Source organism: Loxodonta africana, chromosome 3 (assembly GCF_030014295.1).
Source record: "Loxodonta africana isolate mLoxAfr1 chromosome 3, mLoxAfr1.hap2, whole genome shotgun sequence".
Taxonomy (NCBI): Eukaryota; Metazoa; Chordata; class Mammalia; order Proboscidea; family Elephantidae; genus Loxodonta; species Loxodonta africana.
In genome coordinates, this window is record NC_087344.1 from 24924885 (window position 1) to 24947095 (window position 22211).

Consider the following 22211-nt stretch of genomic DNA (forward strand, 5'->3'; position numbering starts at 1 on the left):
TTATAGCAGCACTAGATAACTGAGACGCTACTCGTCTGGAGCGAAAGAGAAAGAAAGAAACCAAAAACACAAAGAAGAAACTAGTGCACAGGACAAATAGTCTACACGAACTACGAATTCATCTGCCCTGAAACCAGAAGAATTAGATGGCGCCTGGCTACTACTACTGAGCATTCTAATCGGGGCCACAACAGTTGAACCCTGATAGAATGGGAGGAAAATGTGAAACAGAACCTCAAATTCCTAAGGAGACCCCCCCCCAAACAAAATAGACTTACTGATCTGGTTGAGACTGGAGGACTCCCTGAGGCTATTGCCCTGACATATTCTTTAAACCTTGAACTGAAACTAACCCCTGAGGTCACCATGTAACTAAATCACAGATTGGCTCTCAAAATAATAAAAAATCACCTATATGAGACCAAATGGTCAACAACTACTTTAAAACAAAGATGAGAATGTAAAGGGACAGAGATGCTAGGTTACTGGAAACAGAACAACCAGTACAGAAATAACGGGAATGTTCACTCATTGTGAAGAATGTACCCAATATCACTGAACAATCTGTGTAGCAATTGTTGAATGGGAACCTAAACTACTGAATAAGCCCTCACTGAAAACACAATAAAATATTATGAAAAAATAATAATAGAAAACTTTTTTTAAATTAATCCAAGTAGTTATCGTTTCTGGTACTCTTTGTTCCTTTGTGTGTATCCTGATGTCCATCTTGGTATCATTTTCCTTTTACTTCAGAAATTCCTTTGGCCTCTCTTTTAGAGGAGAAGGCAGCTTTTCCCCAGTCATCTTTTGAGTGCCTTTCAACCTGGGGGGCTCATCTTCCAGCACTATATCAGACAATGTTCTGTTGCTACACATAAGGTTTTCACTGGCTAATGCTTTTCAGAAGTAGACTGCCGGGTCCTTCTTCCTAGTCTGTCTTAGTCTGGAAGCTCAGCTGAAACCTGTCCTCCATGGGTGACCCTGCTGGTATCTGAATACCAGTGGCATAGCTTCCAGCATCACAGCAACACACAAGTCCCCACAGCACGACAAACTGACTTTAATGACGTGGATGGAGTAAAGCTTTTGGGACCTTCATTTGCTGATGTGGCACGACTCAAAATGAGAACAGCTGCAAACATCCATTAATAATCAGAGCCTGGAACGTATGAAGTATGAATCTAGGAAAATTGAAAATCGTCAAAAATGAAATGGAACACATAAACATCGATATCCTAGGTATTAGTGAGTTGAAATGGACTGGTACTGGCCATTTTGAATCAGACAATCATATAGTCTACTCTGCTGGAAATGACAACTTGAAAAGGAATGGTGTTGCATTCATTGTCAAAAAGAACATTTCAAGATCTATCCTGAAGTACAACGCTGTCAGTGATAGGATAATATCCATACGCGTACAAGGAAGACCAGTTAATATGACTATTATTCAAATTTACGCACCAACCACTAGGGCCAAAGATGAAGAAATAGAAGATTTTTATCAGCTGAGATTGCTCGAACATGCAATCAAGATACATTGATAATTACCGGCGATTGGAATGTGAAAGTTGGAAACGAAGAAGGATCAGTAGTTGGAAAATATGGCCTTGGTGATAGGAACAATGCCGGCGATCGAATGATAGAATTTTGCAAGGCCAATGACTTCTTCATTGCAAATACCTTCTTTCACCAACATAAACGGCGACTATACACATGGACTTCGCCAGATGGAACACACAGAAATCAAATTGACCACATATGTGGAAAGAGACCATGGAAAAGCTCAATATCATCAGTCAGAACGAGGCCAGGGACCAACTGTGGAACAGACCATCAATTGCTCATATGCAAGTTCAAGCTGAAACTGAAGAAAATCAGAGCAAGCCCACGAGAGCCAACATATGACCTTGAGTATATCCCACCTGAATTTAGAGACCATCTCAAGAATAGATTTGGCACATTGAACACTAGTGACCACAGACCAGACGAGTTGTGAAATGACATCAAGGACATCATCCATGAAGAAAGCAAGAGGTCACTGAAAAGACAGGAAAGAAAGAAAAGACCAAGATGGGTGTCAGAGGAGACTCTGAAACTTGCTCTTGAGCGTCGAGCAGCTAAAGCAAAAGGAAGAATTGATGAAGTAAAAGAACTGAACAGAAGATTTCAAAGGGCGTCTCGAGAAGACAAAATAAAGTATTATAATGACATGTGCAAAGAGCTGGAGATGGAAAACCAAAAGGGAAGAACACGCTCGGGGTTTCTCAAGCTAAAAGAACTGAAGAAAAAATTCAAGCTTTGAGTTGAAATAGTGAAGGATTCCATGGGGAACATATTAAACGATGCAGGAAGCATCAAAAGAAGATGGAAGGAATACACAGAGTCATTATACCAAAAAGAATTGGTCAATATTCAACCATTTCAAGAGGTGGCATATGATCAGGAACCGATGGTACTGAAGGAAGAAGTCCAAGCTGCTCTGAAGGCATTGGCGAAAAACAAGGCTCCAGGAATTGACGGAATATCGATTGAGATGTTTCAACAAACAGATGCAGCGCTGGAGGTGCTCACTGGTCTATGCCAAGAAATATGGAAGACAGCTTCCTGCCCAACTGACTGGAAAAGATCCATATTTATGCCTATTCCCAAGAAAGGTGATCCAACCAAATGTGGAAATTATAGAACAATATCATTAATATCACACGCAAGCAAAATTTTGCTGACGATCATTCAAAAGCGGCTGCAGCAGTACATCGACAGGGAACTGCCAGAAATTCAGGCTGGTTTCAGAAGAGGATGTGGAACCAGGGATATCATTGCTGATGTCAGATGGATCCTGGCTGAAAGCAGAGAATACCAGAAGGATGTTTACCTGTGTTTTATTGACTATGCAGTGGCATTCAACTGTGTGGATCATGACAAACTATGGATAACACTATGAAGAATGGGAATTCCAGAACACTTAATTGTGCTCATGAGGAACCTTTACATAGATCAAGAGGCAGTTGTTCGGATAGAACAAGGGGATACTGATTGGTTTAAAGTCAGGAAAGGTGTGTGTCAGGGTTGTATTCTTTCACCATACCTATTTAATCTGTATGCTGAACAAATAATCCGAGAAGCTGGACTATATGAAGAAGAACGGGGCATCAGGATTGGAGGAAGACTCATTAACAACCTGTGTTATGCAGATGACACAACCTTGCTTGCTGAAAGTGAAGAGGACTTGAAGCACTTACTAATGAAGATCAAAGACCACAGCCTTCAGTATGGATTACACCTCAACATAAAGAAAACAAAAATTCTCACAACTGGACCAATGAGCAACATCATGATAAAAGGAGAAGAGATTCAAGTTGTCAAGGATTTCATTTTACTTGGATCCACAATCAACAGCCACGGAAGCAGCAGTCAAGAAAACAAAAGACGCATTGCATTGGGCAAATCTGCTGCAAAGGATCTCTTCAAAGTGTTGAAGAGCAAAGATGTCACCCTGAAGACTAAGGTGTGCCTGACCCAAGCCATGGTATTTTCAATCACATCATATGCATGTGAAAGCTGGACAATGAATAAGGAAGACCGAAGAAGAGTTGATGCCTTTAAATAGTGGTGTTGGTGAAGAATATTGAACATACCATGGACTGCCAAAAGAACAAACGAATCTGTCTTGGAAGAAGTGTGGCCAGAATGCTCCTTAGAGGCAAGGATGGCAAGACTGCGTCTTACATACTTTGGACATGTTGTCAGGAGGGATCAGTCCCTGTAGAAGGACATCATGCTTGACAGAGTACAGGGTCAGCGGAAAAGAGGAAGACCCTCAACAAGGTGGATTGATACAGTGGCTGCAACAATGAGCTCAAGCATAACAATGATTTGTAAGGGTGGCGCAGGACTGGGCAGTGTTTCGTTCTGTTGTGCATAGGGATGCTATGAGTTGGAGCCGACTCAACCGCACCTAACGACAACAACAACTCTTTTAGAGCAAGTGTGCTGATTATAAATCCATTAATTTTTTTGTGTGCCTGAACAAAGCTCTTACTTTTCCTTTCTTTTGGAAAAGTATTTCTGCTGGGTATAGGATTCTTGGTTATTTTTATTCTTTCAGTTCTTTAAGGTTGTTACTCCAATGTCTTCTGGTTTTCTTGTTTCTGATGAGAAATGTACTATCAACCTTATCTTTGCTTGTCTGTATGTAACGTGTCTTTTTCCCTGGTTGTGTTTAAGATTTCCCTTTATCTTTGGTTTATCCCAATTTGATTATGTTGTGTTTTGGTGTAGATTTTTTCATTTATCTTGTGCTTGTGTTTTGTTGAACTTCCTGGACCTTTGGGTTTATGGTGTTCATCTAATTGGGAAATTTTGAGACCCTTAAGTGATCAATTTTTTTTTCTGTCCATCCCACCTTTTTGAGGAGACCGGTTATAAGTACCTATACCACTTGACGTTGTCCCACTGTTCACTGATGCACTGTTCATTTTTTCCATGACATTTCTTGGGGTGTTTCATTTCAGATAGTTTCTTTTGGTGGGTGTTAAGTTCACTTATCTTTTCTTCTGCACCATTTGATCTGCTGTTTATTCCATCAAATGTGTTTTTCATCTGACTTCTTTTTATCTTTAGTAGTTTGATTTTTGTCTTTTAAAAAACCATCTCCCACATCTCTATTAAAAACACTGATTCTTTCTTCAAAACCCTTGAATATATTGAATGCAGTTATTTACTGTTTTTATTGTTCTCATTTACAAATTTTTTCATCTCTTAATGAGTTTTCCCCTTATATGGGTTGCATATGAGTGCATCTCTGCATACTTGGAGATTTTTATTTTATGCCAAATATTGAGATTAAAAAAAAAATTGTACTTTTGGTGACAATATATAAAAAATGCTCTCACTCAACAATTTCTACTTATAAAGTTCAGTGATATTGGTTATGTTCTTCACATTAATGTTCTCATTGTATCTGTTCTAGTTTTTTCACTCCCATTAACTTAGATTCACTGCTCCCTAAACTTCTCATTTATACTTTAGAGTAACTATTGGCCATTTGGTCTGATATAGACAATTTTTTTTTTTAAGGAGTGCTGTCCTCAACAGTAACATTCTTCACTTTTTGATCTATACTGCTATTTAGTTTAAAGGTGTTTTCAGGGGATAGTTTCACTTCCAGGCTTAAAGAGTATCTCAGGACAATAGTATCGGGGATTCCCCCAGCCTCAAGGGTTCCCCCCACGTGTCTGTCAGTTTGTTGTACTGTGGGGACTTGTGTGTTGCTGTAATGCTGGAAGATATGCCACTAGTATTCGGATACCAGCAGGGTCACCCATGGCGGACAGGTTTTAGCTGAGCTTCAAGACTAAGACAGACTAGGAAGAAGGACCTGGCAGTCTACTTCTGAAAACAATTATCCAGTGAAAACCTTATGAATAGCAGTGGAACACTGTCTGATGTAGTGCCAGAAGATGAACCCCCCAGGTTGGAAGTCATTCAAAAGACGACTGGGGAACAGCTGCCTCCTCAAAGTAGAGTCAACCTTAATTACATGGATGGAGTCAAGCTTTCCGGACCTTCATTTGCTGACGTACCACAACTCAAAATGAGAACAGCCGCAAACATCCACTAATAATTGGAACGTGGAATGTATGAAGTATGAATCTAGGAAAACTGGAAATTGTCAAAAATGAAACGGAATACATAAACACCGATATCCTAGGCTGAAATGGACTGGTATTGGCCATTTTGAATCAGACAGTCATACAGTCTACTATGCTGGGAATGACAACTTATAAAGTATTATAATGACAGGTGCAAAGAGCTGGAGATAGAAAACCAAAGGGGAAGAACACACTCAGCATTTCTCAAGCTCAAAGAACTGAAGAAAAAATTCAAGCCTCGAGTTGCAGTAGTGAAGGATCCTATGGGGAAAATATTAAATGACACAGGAAACATCAAAAGATGGAAGGAATACACAGAGTCATTATACCAAAAAGAACTGATTGACGTTCAACCATTTCAGGAGATAACATACAATAGGAGCCGATGGTGCTGAAGGAAAAAGTCTAAGCTGGACTGAAGCCATTGGTGAAAAACAAGTCTCCAGGAATTCACAGAATACCAATTGAGATGTTTCGACAAACACTGCTGGAAGTGTTCACTTGCCTATGGCAAGAAATTTGGAAGACCTGGCCAGTCAACTGACTGGAAGAGATCCATATTTGTGCCTATTCTCAAGAAAGGTGATCCAACTGAACACAGAAATTATCAAACAATATCATTAACATCACATGCAAGCAAAATTTTGCTAAAGATCATTCAAAAGCGGCTGCAGCAGTATATCAACAGGGAACTGCCAGAAATTCAGGCCAGATTCAGAAGAGGACATAGAACCAGGAATATCACTGCTGATGTCAGATGGATCCTGGCTGAAAGCAGAGAATACCAGAAGGATGTTTACCTGTGTTTTACTGACTATGCAAAGGCATCTGACTGTGTGGATCATAACAAATTATGGATAATGTTGTGAAGAGTGGGAATTCCAGAACACTTAATTGTACTCATGAGGAACCTTTACATAGATCAAGAGGCAGTTGTTTGGACAGAACAAGGGGATACTACGTGGTTTAAAGTCAGGAAAGGTGTGCGTCAGGGTAGAATCCTTTCACCATACCTATTCAATCTGTATGCTGAACAAATAATCTGAGAAGCTGGACCATATGAAGAAGAATGGGGCATCTGAATTGAAGGAAGGCTCATTAACAACCTGCATTATGCAGATGACAGAACCTTGCTTGCTGAAAGTGAAGAGGACTTAAAGCACTTACTGATGAAGATCAAAGATAACACAGCCTTCAATATGGATTACACCTCAGCGTAAAGAAAACAAAAATCCTCACAACTGTACCAATAAGCAACATCATGATAAACAGAGAAAAGATCGAAGTCGTCAAGGATTTCATTTTACTTGGATCCACAATCAACACCCATGGAAGCAGCAGTTGAGAAATCAAAAGATGCATTGCATTGGGCAAATCTGCTGCAAAGGACCTCTTTAAAGTGTTGAAAAGCAAAGATGGTCACCTCGAAATCTAAGGTGCGCTTGACCCAAGCCATGGTATTTTCAATTGCATCGTATGCCTGCAAAAGCTGGACAATGAATAAGGAAGACCGAAGAAGAGTTGACGCCTTTGAATTGTGGTGTTGGTGAAGAATATTGAATATACCATGGACTGCCAAGAGAATGAATACATATGTCTTGAAAAAAGTACAATGAGAATGCTCCTTAGAAGCAAGGATGGCGTGACTGTGTCTTACATACTTTGGACACGTTGTCAGAAGAGATCAGTCCCTGGAGAAGGACATCATGCTTGGTAAAGTACAAGGTCAGCGGAAAAGAGGAAGACCCTCAGCGAGATGGATTGACACAGTAGCTGCAACAATGGGCTCAGGCATAAGACTGTGAGCATGGCGCAGAATGGGGCAGTGTTCTGTTCTGTGGTACATAGGGTCACTATGAGTTGGAACCAGCTTGACGGTACCTAATAAGAACAACTACAATGGGTCTAGTAAGTCTGGATTCTTTAAGAATTTGACAGGCTGTTCCTTATTTCTCTCCCTGTCTATCAGGATCCATCTTTGTGTCCCTGATCAGACTGTTCAGTAGTGGTAGCCAGGTACCATCTAGTTTTTCTGATCTCAAGGTAGAGGAGGCAGTGGTTCATGGAGACAAGCTGTCCTATAGCCTAGTGCCTTCTCTGAATCTTGGATTTCCTTCTTTCTCTTTTGCTCCAGATAAATAAGAGACCAATAATTGTATCTTAGATGACCTCTTGTAAGCTTTAAGACCCCAGACCCTACCCACCAAACTAGAAGGTAGCACATAAACTTTAAGAACTATATTATGCCAACTGACTGGATTGTTCCATGAGACCATAACCCTAAGTCTTCAAACCAAGGAAACTAATCCCGTGTTGGTGATATGTTATATGTAAGTAGTATTAGAGGTACCCTGGTAGTGAAACGGTTAAGCTCTTGGATGCAAATTGAAAGGTGGATGGTTCGAATGCACTGGTGGTTCCCTGGGAGAAAAGACCTGTCAATCTGCTCTGGTAAAGATTATAGTCTAGGAACCCTATAGGGTAGTTATCCTGTCCTATATGGTCACTGTGGGTTAGAATCGACGTGATGGCTCACAACAACAACAAAAGCAGCAACAACAAGCAGTAGTATCAGCGTCTGTAACCCCTTTTTATTTTATTTTGTTTCTTGTTGCAAAAATATATATAACATGTTGTTCTTGCGTTCCATTGAGTCAATTCTGTTCCACATCAACCCTATAGGACAGAGTAGAAGTTTCCCATAGGTTTCCTAGGGTATACTTCTCTCATTCTTGGCTCTGAATGTGAATTCTCTGATTTCTAGTACAAGGTAAGATCCTCACACATCAAATGGGAAATCCCTCAATACCTGTTCTCATAGCTAACATTCTACAACTCAGGGATAACCAACCCTTCAAACAGCACCCACAGAGGTAATGTCCATAAGCGACTACTCCACAGGTCTTCAAAAAGCTCTCACCTGTGTGAGATGTGGATCCTCAGCCTCCTAGCACCAGGGACACAACCAAACCTGGTTTTCCCACTCCCACATGTAATCTCCCTTCCACCAATGCCACAGAGCCCTTTGACACCCGCCTCATTGCCCCTGGTTCCAAACCTTCACCAGGTGGGTCTCAGATGAGAGACTCACGGGCAGTGCATCCAACTTCTCAGGTGCAAAGATGTAGGCTCCTGAGCCTTTGCTGGCATTATACCTGAGGTAAGCATAGGCAAGAGGAGTGGGTCAAGACCAGTTCAGTTCACAGACATCCTCCCAGACAGGGTGGCCACTCCTCACCAGAAGAAGGCCTGGCGGATGGGCAATACAAGCTTCTTGTCCCGGTTCTCTAGCTCCTTTAAGAGCCCCGTGTGGGTGTCGAACACAGCCCGGGTGTGCTGGAGAGAGAGGGGGGCAGGCAGACGCTAATGATCTTTGTCTCAGTGATGGCAGCTCTGTCCTTCCTGATGCTCAGGACAAAACGTCTGGAGTTGTTTCTATTATCAGACCCCGTATCCTATCCTTCAGCAAACTGTTGATTCTTCAAATCCTATCCAGAATGCTTCTGCTACCTTGTCAGCCCCCACCATCTGTCACCAGACTATGGCTCTCATTTCCTCCTTGGCCTTTCTGGCTTCCACCCTTGATCCACACAGGCTTTTCTACACAGTGAAGAAAGAGCCTCTTAACCTGCAAGTCAGGCCAAGTCCCTCCTCTGATCAGTACCCTCAAGGCGCCCACCTCATTAAGAGTAAAATGCATATCTTCCCTTTGGCCCTCCTGCCCTTAAACCATCTGCCCCATCACCTCCTTCTCTTGTCTTTCCCCTCACTCACTCTGCTCCAGCCACATAGCCTGCATACTGTATCTCACACAGCCAAAAATGCTTGTTAGGGCCTTAGCCCCTGCTCATCCATCTGGGGGTGCTCTTGCCGCACACCCCTCACATTGCTTACCTCTCTCAAGGGTATGTTTGAGTGTTCTCTTCTCAGGGAGGCCTTGCTCTGGACCTCCTGTCCAACATTGCCACCCACCCACCCACCCACCCACCCTGACAATATACAATCTCTGCCCTTGTTCATTTTTCTCCAGAGGAAATACATGGTATTTTCACCTATGATACATCAATTATCCTCTTTATTGCCCTTCTCTCTTCTAGGACATAATTTCCTTTCTCACCCCTGGATCAACCTGGAACTCAATTATGTCATGTCATGGGGGAAAGGGTTTGAAATTGGGGTCCCACCTCATTTTCAATGACCAGGACAGAAGACTGTGACTTCTGTGGGTTCAACCAGGAGGAGCCAGTCTGAGGGTTCTGCTTATGGACTTGGGTCACAGAGTAGATGCTGAATCCCAGGGCAGGTGCGGAGGCTGTGAATAGCAGCTCTGGGGGGTGCTCCCTACTGCTGAGGACTAGATGGTCCACAACCTGATGCCATGGAAGGAGGAAAACTGAGACAAGTCTATTGATGCACACATACATCCACAGTCTGAGTCAGGTTTGAGGTTGTCCAAGCTAGGGTAGGGAGTGTTCCTGGGTGAGGAGAAAAACTGGATGAGATGAGAAATTTTGGCTTGAGTTTGAGGAGGCGATTCATGACGGGAAAGGGAGAGCCAGTAATGGGGTAAAAATTGGTGAAGTGGGAGAGTGAAGGAGGGTTATTCATGGTGTAGGGATGCCTACCTGAGGCAAGGGTAGGTAAGAGGAATGGGTCAAGACCGTGAAATACAGTCATGATGGGGAAGGATTTCAAGTGAGGATACTTCGAAGAGAGATTTATGATGGGACATAGTCTTGGGTGGGACATATTCTTGGGAAGAGATAGTCATGGGTGGGAGATAGTCATGGAAGTATATATTCATAGGGTGAGATATAAGGGAGGGCTCACTTCGCTGGGCACCGTCTGTCCACTAGGATCCAGCACAAGATAATCGCCTTTGCTGACCGGCAGCCTCAACATCCAATCCACCTGGCGTGCCAGTGGGTTGTAGATGATGACTTGGAACTGGGGTAGGTGGTAGAGAGGGGCTTTAGTTAGGGCAGGCCTTGTATCACTTACCGTGCCAGGTCGTGCCCCTGTGTGAGATTGGTAAGATAGATCAACCCATTTCCGCTAAGCCCCGCCCAAGTGTAGATAGGCCCACCTTCACCGACCTAAGCGGGAGCCCTTGGACCGAGGCTTGTGCCCGAATGAGGGGCCGTCCAGCCTCTTGGCTGTCTAGGTTCCTTGACCCTGGCCCTACCTTCACCTATCTTGCCCAATTTTTCTCTGTGCATGATCCTGTTCACTGATCTTCCTGCCACAGCCCTATCTATCGAATTGTTTTGCGGGCTGACTCAGGCCCTCCCGGCCCCTCCCGCTGTAACTCACAGAGAGGTCCCACCCCTCCCACGTACTCCTTTTGTATCACTCCTCGTATAACCAAGTTTTAGGACTGGGCTTCCCTTTATCAGGCGGTTCCCACCGGGTCCTGGCTCTCCTACTGCGTGTCCGCTACTAGCCCCACCCCTCGAAGCGGATAATCCCACCCAAACCCCACCCTTTCCGGCCCTGGCCCTCCCTCCTTGTAGAGGGCTCACGCGCGCCGCCCTCTGGCTGAGCCGACAGACGCTGATGTTGAGTTCGCGGCAGAACTTGAAGTTCTTCTTGAAGCCACTGAGCCGCGCCAGAGCGTTGCGCAGGAGCACCTGCGGGTGGGCGAGGAAGATGGGAAGCGCAAAGGAAAGGGTCAGCTCTAGCCTGTTCCCCCCTTCAAAACACCCTTTTGTCTACTACCCTACCACACCATGCACCTCTCCGTATATGGCCTCACCCACGGGGCGGAGTCCTGCGCCCACCCTTCCTGGTGCTGCGGTTCTTGGCCCCATTGCTGCCTTATTCTGCTCCTTTCTCTTCCTGGCTCTGCCCCCAGGGGCCCTTCCTCTCCCCGCCTTACTGCACTTGACGCCACGTCTCCTGGCCCCGCCCCACACACCTCACAAGGTCCCCAGCCTGCGGCGAGCTGGCGCGCGTAGTCATCAGCCACGTGCTGCCGGGAGGTGCCACTGACGGCGTCGTGGTGCTGGAGCACAGCCATCGCCTCCCCTGTGGGTGGGATGGTGAACCAGCGGGGACTCGTCCGGACACCGCCCGGACCCCAGGAAGACACGGAAGGTCCAGTGCAGGTGGGAAGGGTTCTTAGGCGCTTTAAGGAGGGACCAGAGGAGGGGCCGAAAAACACGTCCTGCCCTAGTCCTGGCCGGGGGACCCCCACCAGCCTGACACCTACTGAGGGGCGCACTGTCTCCCAAGCCATAGGGTCCCGCATTGGCCACTGGACCCGTCAGCGCCTCCAGCTGGTTGCACACCTGGTGGGCAGAGACGTGTTTGGGTGGCCAAGCCTGCCTGGGACATCTGGGCTACTCCTTCAAGCCGAGAACCCACCCACCTGCAGGAAGTTGTAGCTGATGCGCTCATAGCGTTTGAGGGCCGGCCGGCTGGAGAAGTAGCCAGTCCAGAAATTGTGGGGGCGGTCGGCATAAGGGAAGAAGTCATCCTGTTTCACCGACCTGCGAGGGTGGGGCACTGAGGGCAGAGTCGAAGCCCATGGGGCATCCCAACTCCGTCCTCCGTGGCTCCCCAAATACCAGCTGAGGTTGGCCTTGTTCAGCTCCCAGAGGTAACAGGCCGGGGTGGAGTAGAGAACGTGGATTCGGCTCCCTTTGGTCTGCTGCTGGGGGGAGGAGTGGGTGGGTGAGCAGTCGGGGAGTCCGCACCTTCCCGGGGACACACAGGTGTGCACATACGCACGAGTACACACCATCTCCAAGCTGATAAACAATCAAGATATATATATTTTGGTTGAAAATCAATGGCCTAGTGTGAAAATTAAAATTTGACTGTGGCTAAATACCACCATCCTTCAAGGAATTTCTGAAATAAAAGAATACATCAGAATTTATTGAAAATTCTATTTAATGATATAAAATATTAGTGGAAAAAATAAATATGACTTTAGAGCACAGGCTATATTAATATAAATAGCATACACAGCACTGTTGGTGGGATTGTAAATTGTTTCAACCATTATGGAGGGCAGTATGGTGCTTCCTCAAAAAGCTAGAAACAGAAGTACCCTATGATCCAGCAGTCCCCCTCCTAGGTATGTACCTTAGAGAACTAAAACTACTGACATGAAAAAACATATGCATACCTATGTTTATTGCAGCATTATTCACAATAGCAAAAAGATGGGAACAACCTAACTGCCCAACAGCAGATGAATGGATAAACGAAGTGTGTTTCATATGCACAATGGAATACTATGCAGCCATAAATAATAATAATGAATTCTCAAAATATATTGTGGATGAATCTGGAGGATATTATTCGAATATACTATGGACTGCTAAAAGAACAAACAAATCTGTCTTGGAAGAAATAACAACCAGAATGCTCCTTAGAAGCAAGGATGGTGAGACTATGTCTCACGTACTCTGGACACGTTATCAGGAGGGATCAGTCCCTGGAAAAGGACATCATGCTTGGTAAAGTAGAAGGTCAGCAAAAAAAAAGGAAGACCCTCAATGAGATGAATTGACACAGTAGCTGCAACAATGGGCTCAAGCATAACAATGATTGCGGGGATGGCGCAGGACCAGGCAGTGTTTGGTTCTGTTGTACATGAAGCTGCTATGAGTTGGAACTGACTGAACAGCACCTAACAACAAGACAACTGCACACACCTAGATGCTTAGACACAAACATGGACTTTCTCGCCAACCCACATTGTCTTTTCTTGTTTGTTTTTTAAGAGTTAAAACTTTTTTTGGGTAGAAAAAAGTATTCATCAATGGGGAGCAGCTCTCTGAAGAGATAAGCTCGTCTGTCATATTACAATTTAGATCAATTTATATGCAGTGCAAAAGGGAACTTTAAAATGATTGGCTGTCATTCACTTAATCAGCAGGAGGCAGATTGAATTGGTATATTACATTTGAGGATCTACATTCGATCAGCCAGCATGGCTTATCTAATTATTCACCCTTTTCCCAAAACTGTCTTTCATACGAATTTTTAGTTTCCATGAAGAGTTAAGTTTAAAGGGAGGGGGCTATTTTCTTTAACACAGCCATCCTAGCGAGTGTGAAGTGACATCTCATGGTGGTTTTTGATTTGCATTTCCCTAATGGCTAATTAAGTAGCCCTGGTGGCACAGTGGAAACCCTGGTAGCATAGTGGTTAAGATCTACAGCTGCTAACCAAAAGGTTGGCAGTTTGAATCCACCAGGCGCTCCTTAGAAACTCTACGGGGCAGTTCTACTCTGTTCTATAGGGTCACTGTGAGTCAGAATCCCCTCGCCGCAAGAAGTTTGGTGGCACAGTGGGTTAAGAGCTCAGGTTGCTAACCAAAAGGTGGGCAGTTTGAATTCACCAGCTGCACCTTGGAAACCCTATGGGACAGCTCTACTCTGTCCTATAGGGTCACTATGACTCAGAATTGACTAGACAGCAAGGGGTTTTTTGGTGGTGCAGTAAGGAGCCCTGGTAGTGCAGTGGCTAAAGCACTCAGCTGCTAACCAAAAGGTTGGCAGTGTGAACCCCCCAGCCGCTCCATGGGAGAAAGGTGTGGCAGTCTGCTTCCGTAAAGATTATAGCCTTGGAAACACTGTGGGGTACTCCGACTCTGTCCTACAGGGTTGCTATGGGTTGGAGTCGACTTGAGGGCAGCGGGTTTGGTTTGGTGGTGCAGTGGTTAAGCAGCTCATTGTAGAAACCCTATGGGGCACTTCTACTCTGTCCTATGGGGACACTATGAGTTGGAATTGACTCTATTGGCACACAGCAACAATGGCTAATTACATTGAGCATCTTTTCTTGTGCTTAAACCAACATTCTCTTAATTCTTCAATAAGCTCAGGATTCTGGACGAATCACAAACCGTGAACCATGCAATTCACAGCTGAGTGGGAGAGACAGCAAACTGATCATGAATTACAGTTGTCCTCAATGTGGCATAAAGGTATTCATGGGAGCAAGGGTTCATTTTAGAGTGTTGGGAGGGCTTTCTGGAACAGGGCACATTACTGCTGGGGCCTTGAAGGAGAAGCAGAAGTTTTCTAGCCAGAAGTATTAATAACAAACAATAAGCACTAGCATTTATTGAGCACTAGTATGTGTCTGGAAACTGGTGGCATAGTGGTTAAGAGCTACGGCTGCTAATCAAAAGGTCGGCAGTTCAAATCCACCAGGCGCTCCTTGGAAACTCTATGGGGCGGTTCTACTCTGTCCTATATGGTCGCTATGATTTGAAATTGACTCGATGGCAATGGGTTTGGTTTTTTTTGGTTTTAGTATGTGTCCTGTGTAGTCCTCACAATTCTTGCTATGTTTGAACCCGTTGGTGCAGCCACTGTGTCAATCTATCTCATTGAGGATCTTCCTCTTTTTCCCTTACCCTCTACTAAGATGCAGCTGACCAAAGCCATGGTATTTTCAATCTTCTCATATGCACGTGACAGCTGGACAATATATAAGGAAGACCGAAGAAGAATTGATGCCTTTGAATTATGGTGTTGGCAAAGAATATTGAATATACCATGAACTGAAAGAAGAACAAAGTACAACCAGAATGCTCCTTAGAAGCAAGGATGGTGAGACTTCTCACATACTTTGGACATGTTATCAGGAGGGACTAGTCCCTGGAGAAGGATATCATGCTTGTTATAGAGGAAGACCCTCAATGAAATGGATTCACACAGTGGCTTCAACGATGGGCTCAAGCATAGCAACGATTGTGAGGATGGCGCAAGACTGTGCAGTGGTTCATTCTGTTGTACATGGGGTTGCTATGAGTCAGAATCCACTCAGCGACACCTAACAATAACTAATTTACTAAGCCTGATGTCTGTCCTTCTCCAGGGACCGGCCCCTCCTGATACCCAGTGCCATTGAGTTGAATCCGACTCATAGCGACCCTATAGGACAGAGTAGAACTGCCCCACAGAGTTTCCAAGGAGCACCTGGCAAATTTGAACTGCCGACCCTTTGGTGAGCAGCTGTAGCACTTAACCACTACGTCACCAGGGTTTCCCCCTTCCTGATAAGCTGTCCAAAATATGTGAGACTAAGTCTCACCATCCTCACTTCTAAAGACCATTCTTGGCTGTAGTTCTTCCAAGACAGATTTGTTTGTTCTTCTGGCAGTCCATGATATATTCAATAGTCTTGTGAAATAATTAAAATTTCAGAAGATCTCTGTGATCTGGTGATGCCCATTTTCACTTTAGATGAGGTTGGCAGGAGGTTTTGTTTTAGATGAGAGGAGATCAGGCTCTCATGCCGATGTGAAAGAACAACTACCTGTCAACGTAACTGGAGTGCACCAGTACTCCGTATACACAGAACCACACCCACGTGCAATCCTGCAAGTCTACATATTCAGTGGCAGGCAGGTACCATAGGGTAAGTGCCTAGGTGGTGAAGATAAAACAATTCTACAGTTCTAGGGAAGACTGGTTTTCCTGTAGACATGATAACTTGTGGCCATCAGAACCTATTTGAAACCTTTTCAATAAAAAACAACTTGCCTCAGAGGCCATGCTGATGAAAGCAACTGGTTAGCTGTCTCACTGAGTGATCAGAGTTTTCTACAGCTCCATCTATGAAAGTCACCCAAACTCTGAACACCACTCTTCCTCCAAACTCAACGTAAGATCAGGAGTCTGCGCCACTTAGAGAATCCATGCCTGATGAGCATAGCTCTCCTTCACTTGAGTAAGGAATAAATTCAGTTTTGTGCCTTAGTTTGAGATATCAAGAGGCGGTCTCATCCTTTAACACTACCTGTGCATTGGACACACAAGGTCCAATGGGGAAGGGCATGCTCACCTGTGCATTGACCAGCCGGATGAGCTTGTCAAGGTTCTCGAACCAATTCTGGGCTTGCTCATAATGGAAGTCCGAACCCATTGTCATTATGATGTGGTTGGTGCGGTAGTGCCCAGCCTGGAGACAGAGTGGTGGTATCTTCTTAGACCAGAGTGTCCTGAAGCCTTGCCCCTGTGTACAGCTGTGTCACAAGTTGTCAAGAGTGTGGATGCACGTGCATGCTTGTGTGGTGATGGTTACATGAAGCATGTTGGAGCATGTGAATATATTTATAAGAAAGATTTGTTGAGCAGTTACTATGGGCCCACCCAATGGTGAGTCAGGTGCCATGCTGGTTCCTGAACATGGTGGGAGTTTGCAATTGGGAAGGATACTACTAGCTCTGAGCCAGAATTCACACGAATTCAGGAAACATGCCTGGGCAACCATCCCAGCTGTGCCATCCACCAGCTGTGTGTCTGTGCACTAGTGGGCACACTCACCTTGCATTCACCTTTCTAGCTGTCAGTTTCTTTGACTTTAATTGGGATAATAATGTTATGATGGTAATTGAAGGGATGCCTGTTCTGTGGTAAAGCCCACTGAATATTATCTACGTGGATGCTGTGGTCAATTGCACCGGGTTAGGGCCATGTCCTGGTCAAGGGTACCTGGTCAGCAGCCACATTCAGGAAGTGTGCCACCACACTGTCAGCATTGTAGTTGGGGCTGCCAAGATCCTCTACCACAGGTGGGTCATGGCACCGAATATCCCAGCATAACCCGCTTGGTGGGTCGTAGTTGTTCGGGAGTACACCTATGGGCCAGGCCATGGAGTGAGATGAGGGATGTGCTAAAAGCCGTAGAAGCAGATCAGGAGCATGATTCTCCAACCCACCCACCTCCCCACCACCTCACTCACTGGTGAAGAGGTCAGCAGTGGGGGGTTGGAGGCTCGTACTGCCCCGCCACACCTGCTCCATCTCTTGTGCTACCTCTCGCGTATACTTATCCTGGTAGTCTATGCGCCCCAAGAAGATGCCGTCGAAGCCCATCTGGGAGCAGGGGACAAGTTCAGAGCACAGAGGGTGGAGGGTTGAAACCCAGTTCCCATCCTCTCCCAGCAAGTTTGAGATGGGCCAGGTAAATGCAAATAAAGGCAGAGTGCCTTCCACTACTAAACTACAAACTCACCCCACTGGGGCTGGAAGGGGATGGACTCAGTACGAACACAGGTAATAAAGCCAGTCTAAATACAAGTCAGGACTCCACTCTGTTTCGAGTTCAAGGTTGGGGCATGACCAGAATTCAGAGTGAACATGGATGAAAACAAATCGAGTTAGCCTGAATGAGCTAGAGGCAGGGCCAGGTCTGATCTGGCAAGGGGGCAGAGCTTAGAAGGGGCTGTGAGGAGGTGGGCCTGAGTGGCCTGAAGGGAAGCACCTCAGCTTGTCCGTCACAGAGCAGGGGAGAGGGTGGTAAAGCCAATATAAAGTGAAGGGCCCTGGCTTGGGTCAGGTCAAGGGCCGGGTTTGGCTGCACCTGGGCAAAGAGCGAGGCCTGCTCACGTGAGTGGCCAAAGGGGTCAATGTGCCAGGCTACATGAGGGAGCCCATCTTTGCCAAATGTGTCTTCCAGAAAGCACAGCCCGAGTGTCATCTGATCCACAATGGCGCCATAATGTGTGGTGGCCTCGTCGTTCATCACCCAGCCGCCGTTGGCAAATTCCAGGCGCCCTGGCCAGGAGAAGCAATGGTGAGAGGCAGAGGTCCCAGATTAGGGCCTACGAAGAGGCCAGAGTATGTGATCTGGGGATGAGAGGATCTGCTTGAATTCCTAAATGTGGAATGAGTGGTCAGTCTTTGTCCAGTGGGGCCAGGGAATGCAGAGGATGGCCTAGTATTCTAGGGGCTGGCTTTTAAGAGGCTACTGAAGGGGAGGGCTTGAAGGATGCATAGGAGTTCCCCAGGGGAAGGGCAACTCTTGACAGGCAGAGTAACCCATATGTGCGTGCCTATACATGGCATAAAAAGAGCAGGAAGAGGACTACAGAAGGGGAAGCTGGGCAGAACTTTCTTTTTACTTCTTTGGGACAAGATCACCTTGCTTCACCAGCTCCTTCACAACCTCCCGCGTTGTCTCTCTCTGCTGACGCCACCAGCGGGAGAAGAAAGCCATCTCCACATAGACGAAGCGGCGAGTGGGCTCACCAAGCAGGGCTTGCACCACTGAGTCCAGGATGTTCACCACACACGGAGAAGTCTTCCACGTGGGGGCTTTGAGCGTGGCAGCTGGATAGTAAGGGCATGGGTGAGAAGTGATCACACAGAACAAGACAGCCAATTCTGGACACAGCCCAAACCACACTATCTAAGGCAGGTGAGATTTGGGGGCTCATACGGGGAATAAACGTTCTGGGGAAGTCTTCTGCATAGTCGGACCCAGATCTCTGCTCACCATCACAAAAGTACTGGTCCACTGTCTTGAGCCAGCCCACGTCATTGTGTGTGTGGGCCACCAAGTGCACGTTGAGCATGTCTGGTTTCACCTTGGGGCATGTCTGCACAGGGACTCCAAATACATACACATAGCTTTTAGCACCCACCCACACCACTCACCCACCTCCCACCCAGGACAGGCTGAATAAAAAGTGGGCACAAGATGAGCCTTGATTAGATACCCATTCAGTGAATCCATGACTCAAAGGTAGGACCCCTCGCTGTGTTCTGACCTGATTCATGTGCCAATGAGCCTGGGCCCCTCTACGGTTGATACAGTCAGACACACAACCACATTCTCAGATAGATACAAGCAGACATACAACCATGAGCCCACACTGGATCCAGAATCAAATACTCAGTAACACCAACCTCATTCTCAGACTACACAATGACACGAGGACTACCAATGGTCAGAAAAGCAGCCATTCAGTAGACGCGCGCGCGTGCGCGCGCGCACACACACACACACACACACACACACACACACACACACACAAGGACACACTAAAAAAAACCCCATTGCTGTGAAGTCAGTTCTGACTCATAGCAATCCTATCATCATATCCTCCGGACACAGAGGTGTACTCTGGGACATGTGCCCTGGGGTCTTCCCAGCCTTTGCGCAGACCAACTCTTGGACACTTTGCCGTGTAGGCACCTCACACCTTGTAGCCACTCGCACGAGCCTCGGGCACCACCAGCAGCAAAAGAAGGAGGAGGAAGGAGGGGATCTGAGGCCCTGGTACACGGGAGTTGGCTGTGACTCCGGATTTGGAGGTCCCATCTGTGTCCTGATCCCTGTTCATCCCTGAGTCATGAGCTTCTGTGCCCATTGCTCCCTGGCTTTCACTGTCACTTTCTCCTTGGTTTGAACTATGACAGAACAAAGGCTTGGCTTCCGGATCTGGCCAGCCAATCAGGGCTGCCAGACTGGGTAGGGGTGGGGCTTGAGTCATCTGAAGGAGATGGGAACGTGGAAGACAGGTCGGGGAGCAGAGCCTGAGGCGTTGGCTGGGACCCCATAGGAACCTGGTGTATCAGCTGGACTGCAGCCAGCTCCTGCGACATCCACATGGTCACCACCAGCTATAAGAAATATCTTTTGAGACCTGGTGAAGGAAGGGGCTCCTCCACATTTCCTAGGGAGCTGTCCAGAAAATCCCAGCCAGGGCTGGGGCAGGGGAGGGCCCTGGAACACAAGGAGCCCAGAAGGTGAATGTCCCTGAGGAGGCAGCAATGTGGCAAGGATGGTAGATCTGAGTCTTGAGGGAGGTGGCTGAAATCTCTGGAATCAACCTTCACATGGACCAATGCCTGAGTTCTGGAATCAGGGGGCCTGTCCCCAGCCCTGGAGGCCCCAACTAGGACCAGATGTGGACAGTCCCACCTACCACTCTCCATGTCCCATCTGTTAGCAGGAAGTTGACCGACTTCCAATGCATCCAAAGTTCAGTCACTTCCCACAGCACCAGGCTGCCCTGTTCTATCATTTGGCCTGTAGACTGATATAGTCCCTTCTCCCTAGACTCCTGGCTTCACTTCAGAGTTTCTTGTCCTCACAGCAGCCATGGTTTGCCTGTTAAAACCTAACAGGCCCTCCTCTGCTCACAACCCTCACATGACTTCCCTCTTGCTCAAGCAAAAGCCAAAGTCCTTAGAGAATCCTTCAAGCCCTGGCTCGTTCTGACCCCATCACAGCCCTGACTTAATCCTCTCCCACTCTCCCCTCTCTTCCTCAGCTCTAGCTCCAGGCCCAGCATCTTAAAATTCCTCAAACTGCTGTGCTAGGCTGAATAATGTCCCCCTAAATACCCACATTTCATTATAATACATGCTTAGAAGCAAGGATTATGACACTTCATCTTATGTACTTTAGACATGTTGTAAGGAGGGATCAGTCCCTGGAGAAGGACATTGTGCTTGGTAAAGTAGAAGCTGAGCTAAACAATGGAAGAACCACAATGAGACGGGTTGACACAGTGGCTGCAACAATGGCCTCAAACATAGCAACGATTGTGAGGATGGTGTAGGACCAGGCAGTGTTTCTCTCTGTTGTACATGTTGCTGTTGTGAGGTGCCATTGAGTTGGTTCCGGCTCATAGCAACCCTATGTACAGCAAAATAAAACACTTGATGACACCTAACAACAACAACAACAACAACAAATGAACTAGGCATGAAAGGGGAAGGGTCCCTTTAAAGAGGGAGTCATTGGAGGGTTAGACAGGGGTGACACTGAGACAGTCATACGCAGAGCTGGGGGTAAGCAGGCAAAGCAGATGGAACATAAAAGTCCCATCTTGCTCTTTTAATGGGGATGTCCACTAGGGGAAACCTCCTTGGATGATGTTGTTAGGTGCCCTTGAGTTGGTTCTAACTCATAGCCACCCTATGTACAACAGAAGGAAACACTGCCTGGTCCTGGGCCATCCTCACAATTGTTGCTGTTTAAGCCCATTGTTGCAGCCACTGTGTAAATCCATCTTGTTGAGGGTTGTCTTAGGTATCTGGTGCTGCTATAACAGAAACACCACAAGTGGATGGCTTTAACAAAGAGAAATTTATTCTCTTACAGTCTAGGAGGCTAGAAGTCCAAATTCAGGGTGTCAGCTCCAGAGGAAGTCTTTCTCTTTCTGTCGGCTCTGGAGGAAGGTCCTTGTCATCAATCTTCCTCGGTCAAGGAGTTTCTCAGTGCAGGGACCCCAGGTCCAAAGGATGTACTATTCTCCTGGCTATTGTTTCTTGATGGTATGAGGTCCCCATGTCTCTCTGCTCACTTTTCACTAACAATATAATAAAGGAAAATGATCTTTATGTTTTTGTTCCCCATGCAGTCAATGCTTTGTTAAATGCTGGGATACCCAGCACATATGCATAGTCAAATAGCTACCTATGAAGCTATTCTACTTTCCTCTCCTCACATTCACATTCAGCACATCAAAGCCCTAGATTCATTCATTGTGTTGCCTGTCTTGAATTCTTCTGAGCTGAAGCGTGACTGCTTAAATCTTACTGAACAGTTACTAACTCCCGGGCCTGATTTACAAAGAAATTCCTTTAGAAAATCCTGATCTTTTTTGTTTGTAGATGGGTCATAGTTTAAACCTTCCCCATACTCCTCCAAATTTCAGACTGACTATGCCGTAGTCTCCCCTACTGAAGTAATAGAAATGGGACCTTTCCCTAAAGCCACCTCAGCCCAGCAAGCAGACGTATATGCTCTGATCTGAGCGTGTGTATTAGCTAAGGGTCTAGTAGCCAATGG

General features: G+C 46.1%; 1 protein-coding gene across 1 annotated transcript in view; it reads right to left on the bottom strand.

The window, feature by feature from the left end:
• The window catches only part of LOC100664557 (lysosomal alpha-mannosidase-like), a 29717-nt gene extending 9938 nt beyond the window's left edge, over window positions 1–19779 (bottom strand). Inside the window, exons 1-15 of the mRNA XM_064279895.1 lie at window positions 19612–19779; window positions 18548–18815; window positions 17988–18181; window positions 17368–17500; window positions 17117–17262; window positions 16467–16583; window positions 12224–12303; window positions 12025–12145; window positions 11866–11944; window positions 11572–11681; window positions 11177–11284; window positions 10485–10601; window positions 9839–10024; window positions 8893–8990; window positions 8713–8809 (exon numbers count right to left, since the gene is read on the bottom strand). Of these exons, the coding sequence (XP_064135965.1) occupies window positions 8713–8809; window positions 8893–8990; window positions 9839–10024; window positions 10485–10601; window positions 11177–11284; window positions 11572–11681; window positions 11866–11944; window positions 12025–12145; window positions 12224–12303; window positions 16467–16583; window positions 17117–17262; window positions 17368–17500; window positions 17988–18181; window positions 18548–18815; window positions 19612–19779 (2022 nt within the window). The remainder of the gene's footprint in view (window positions 1–8712; window positions 8810–8892; window positions 8991–9838; window positions 10025–10484; window positions 10602–11176; window positions 11285–11571; window positions 11682–11865; window positions 11945–12024; window positions 12146–12223; window positions 12304–16466; window positions 16584–17116; window positions 17263–17367; window positions 17501–17987; window positions 18182–18547; window positions 18816–19611) is intronic.
• Between the last annotated feature and the right edge of the window lie 2432 nt (window positions 19780–22211).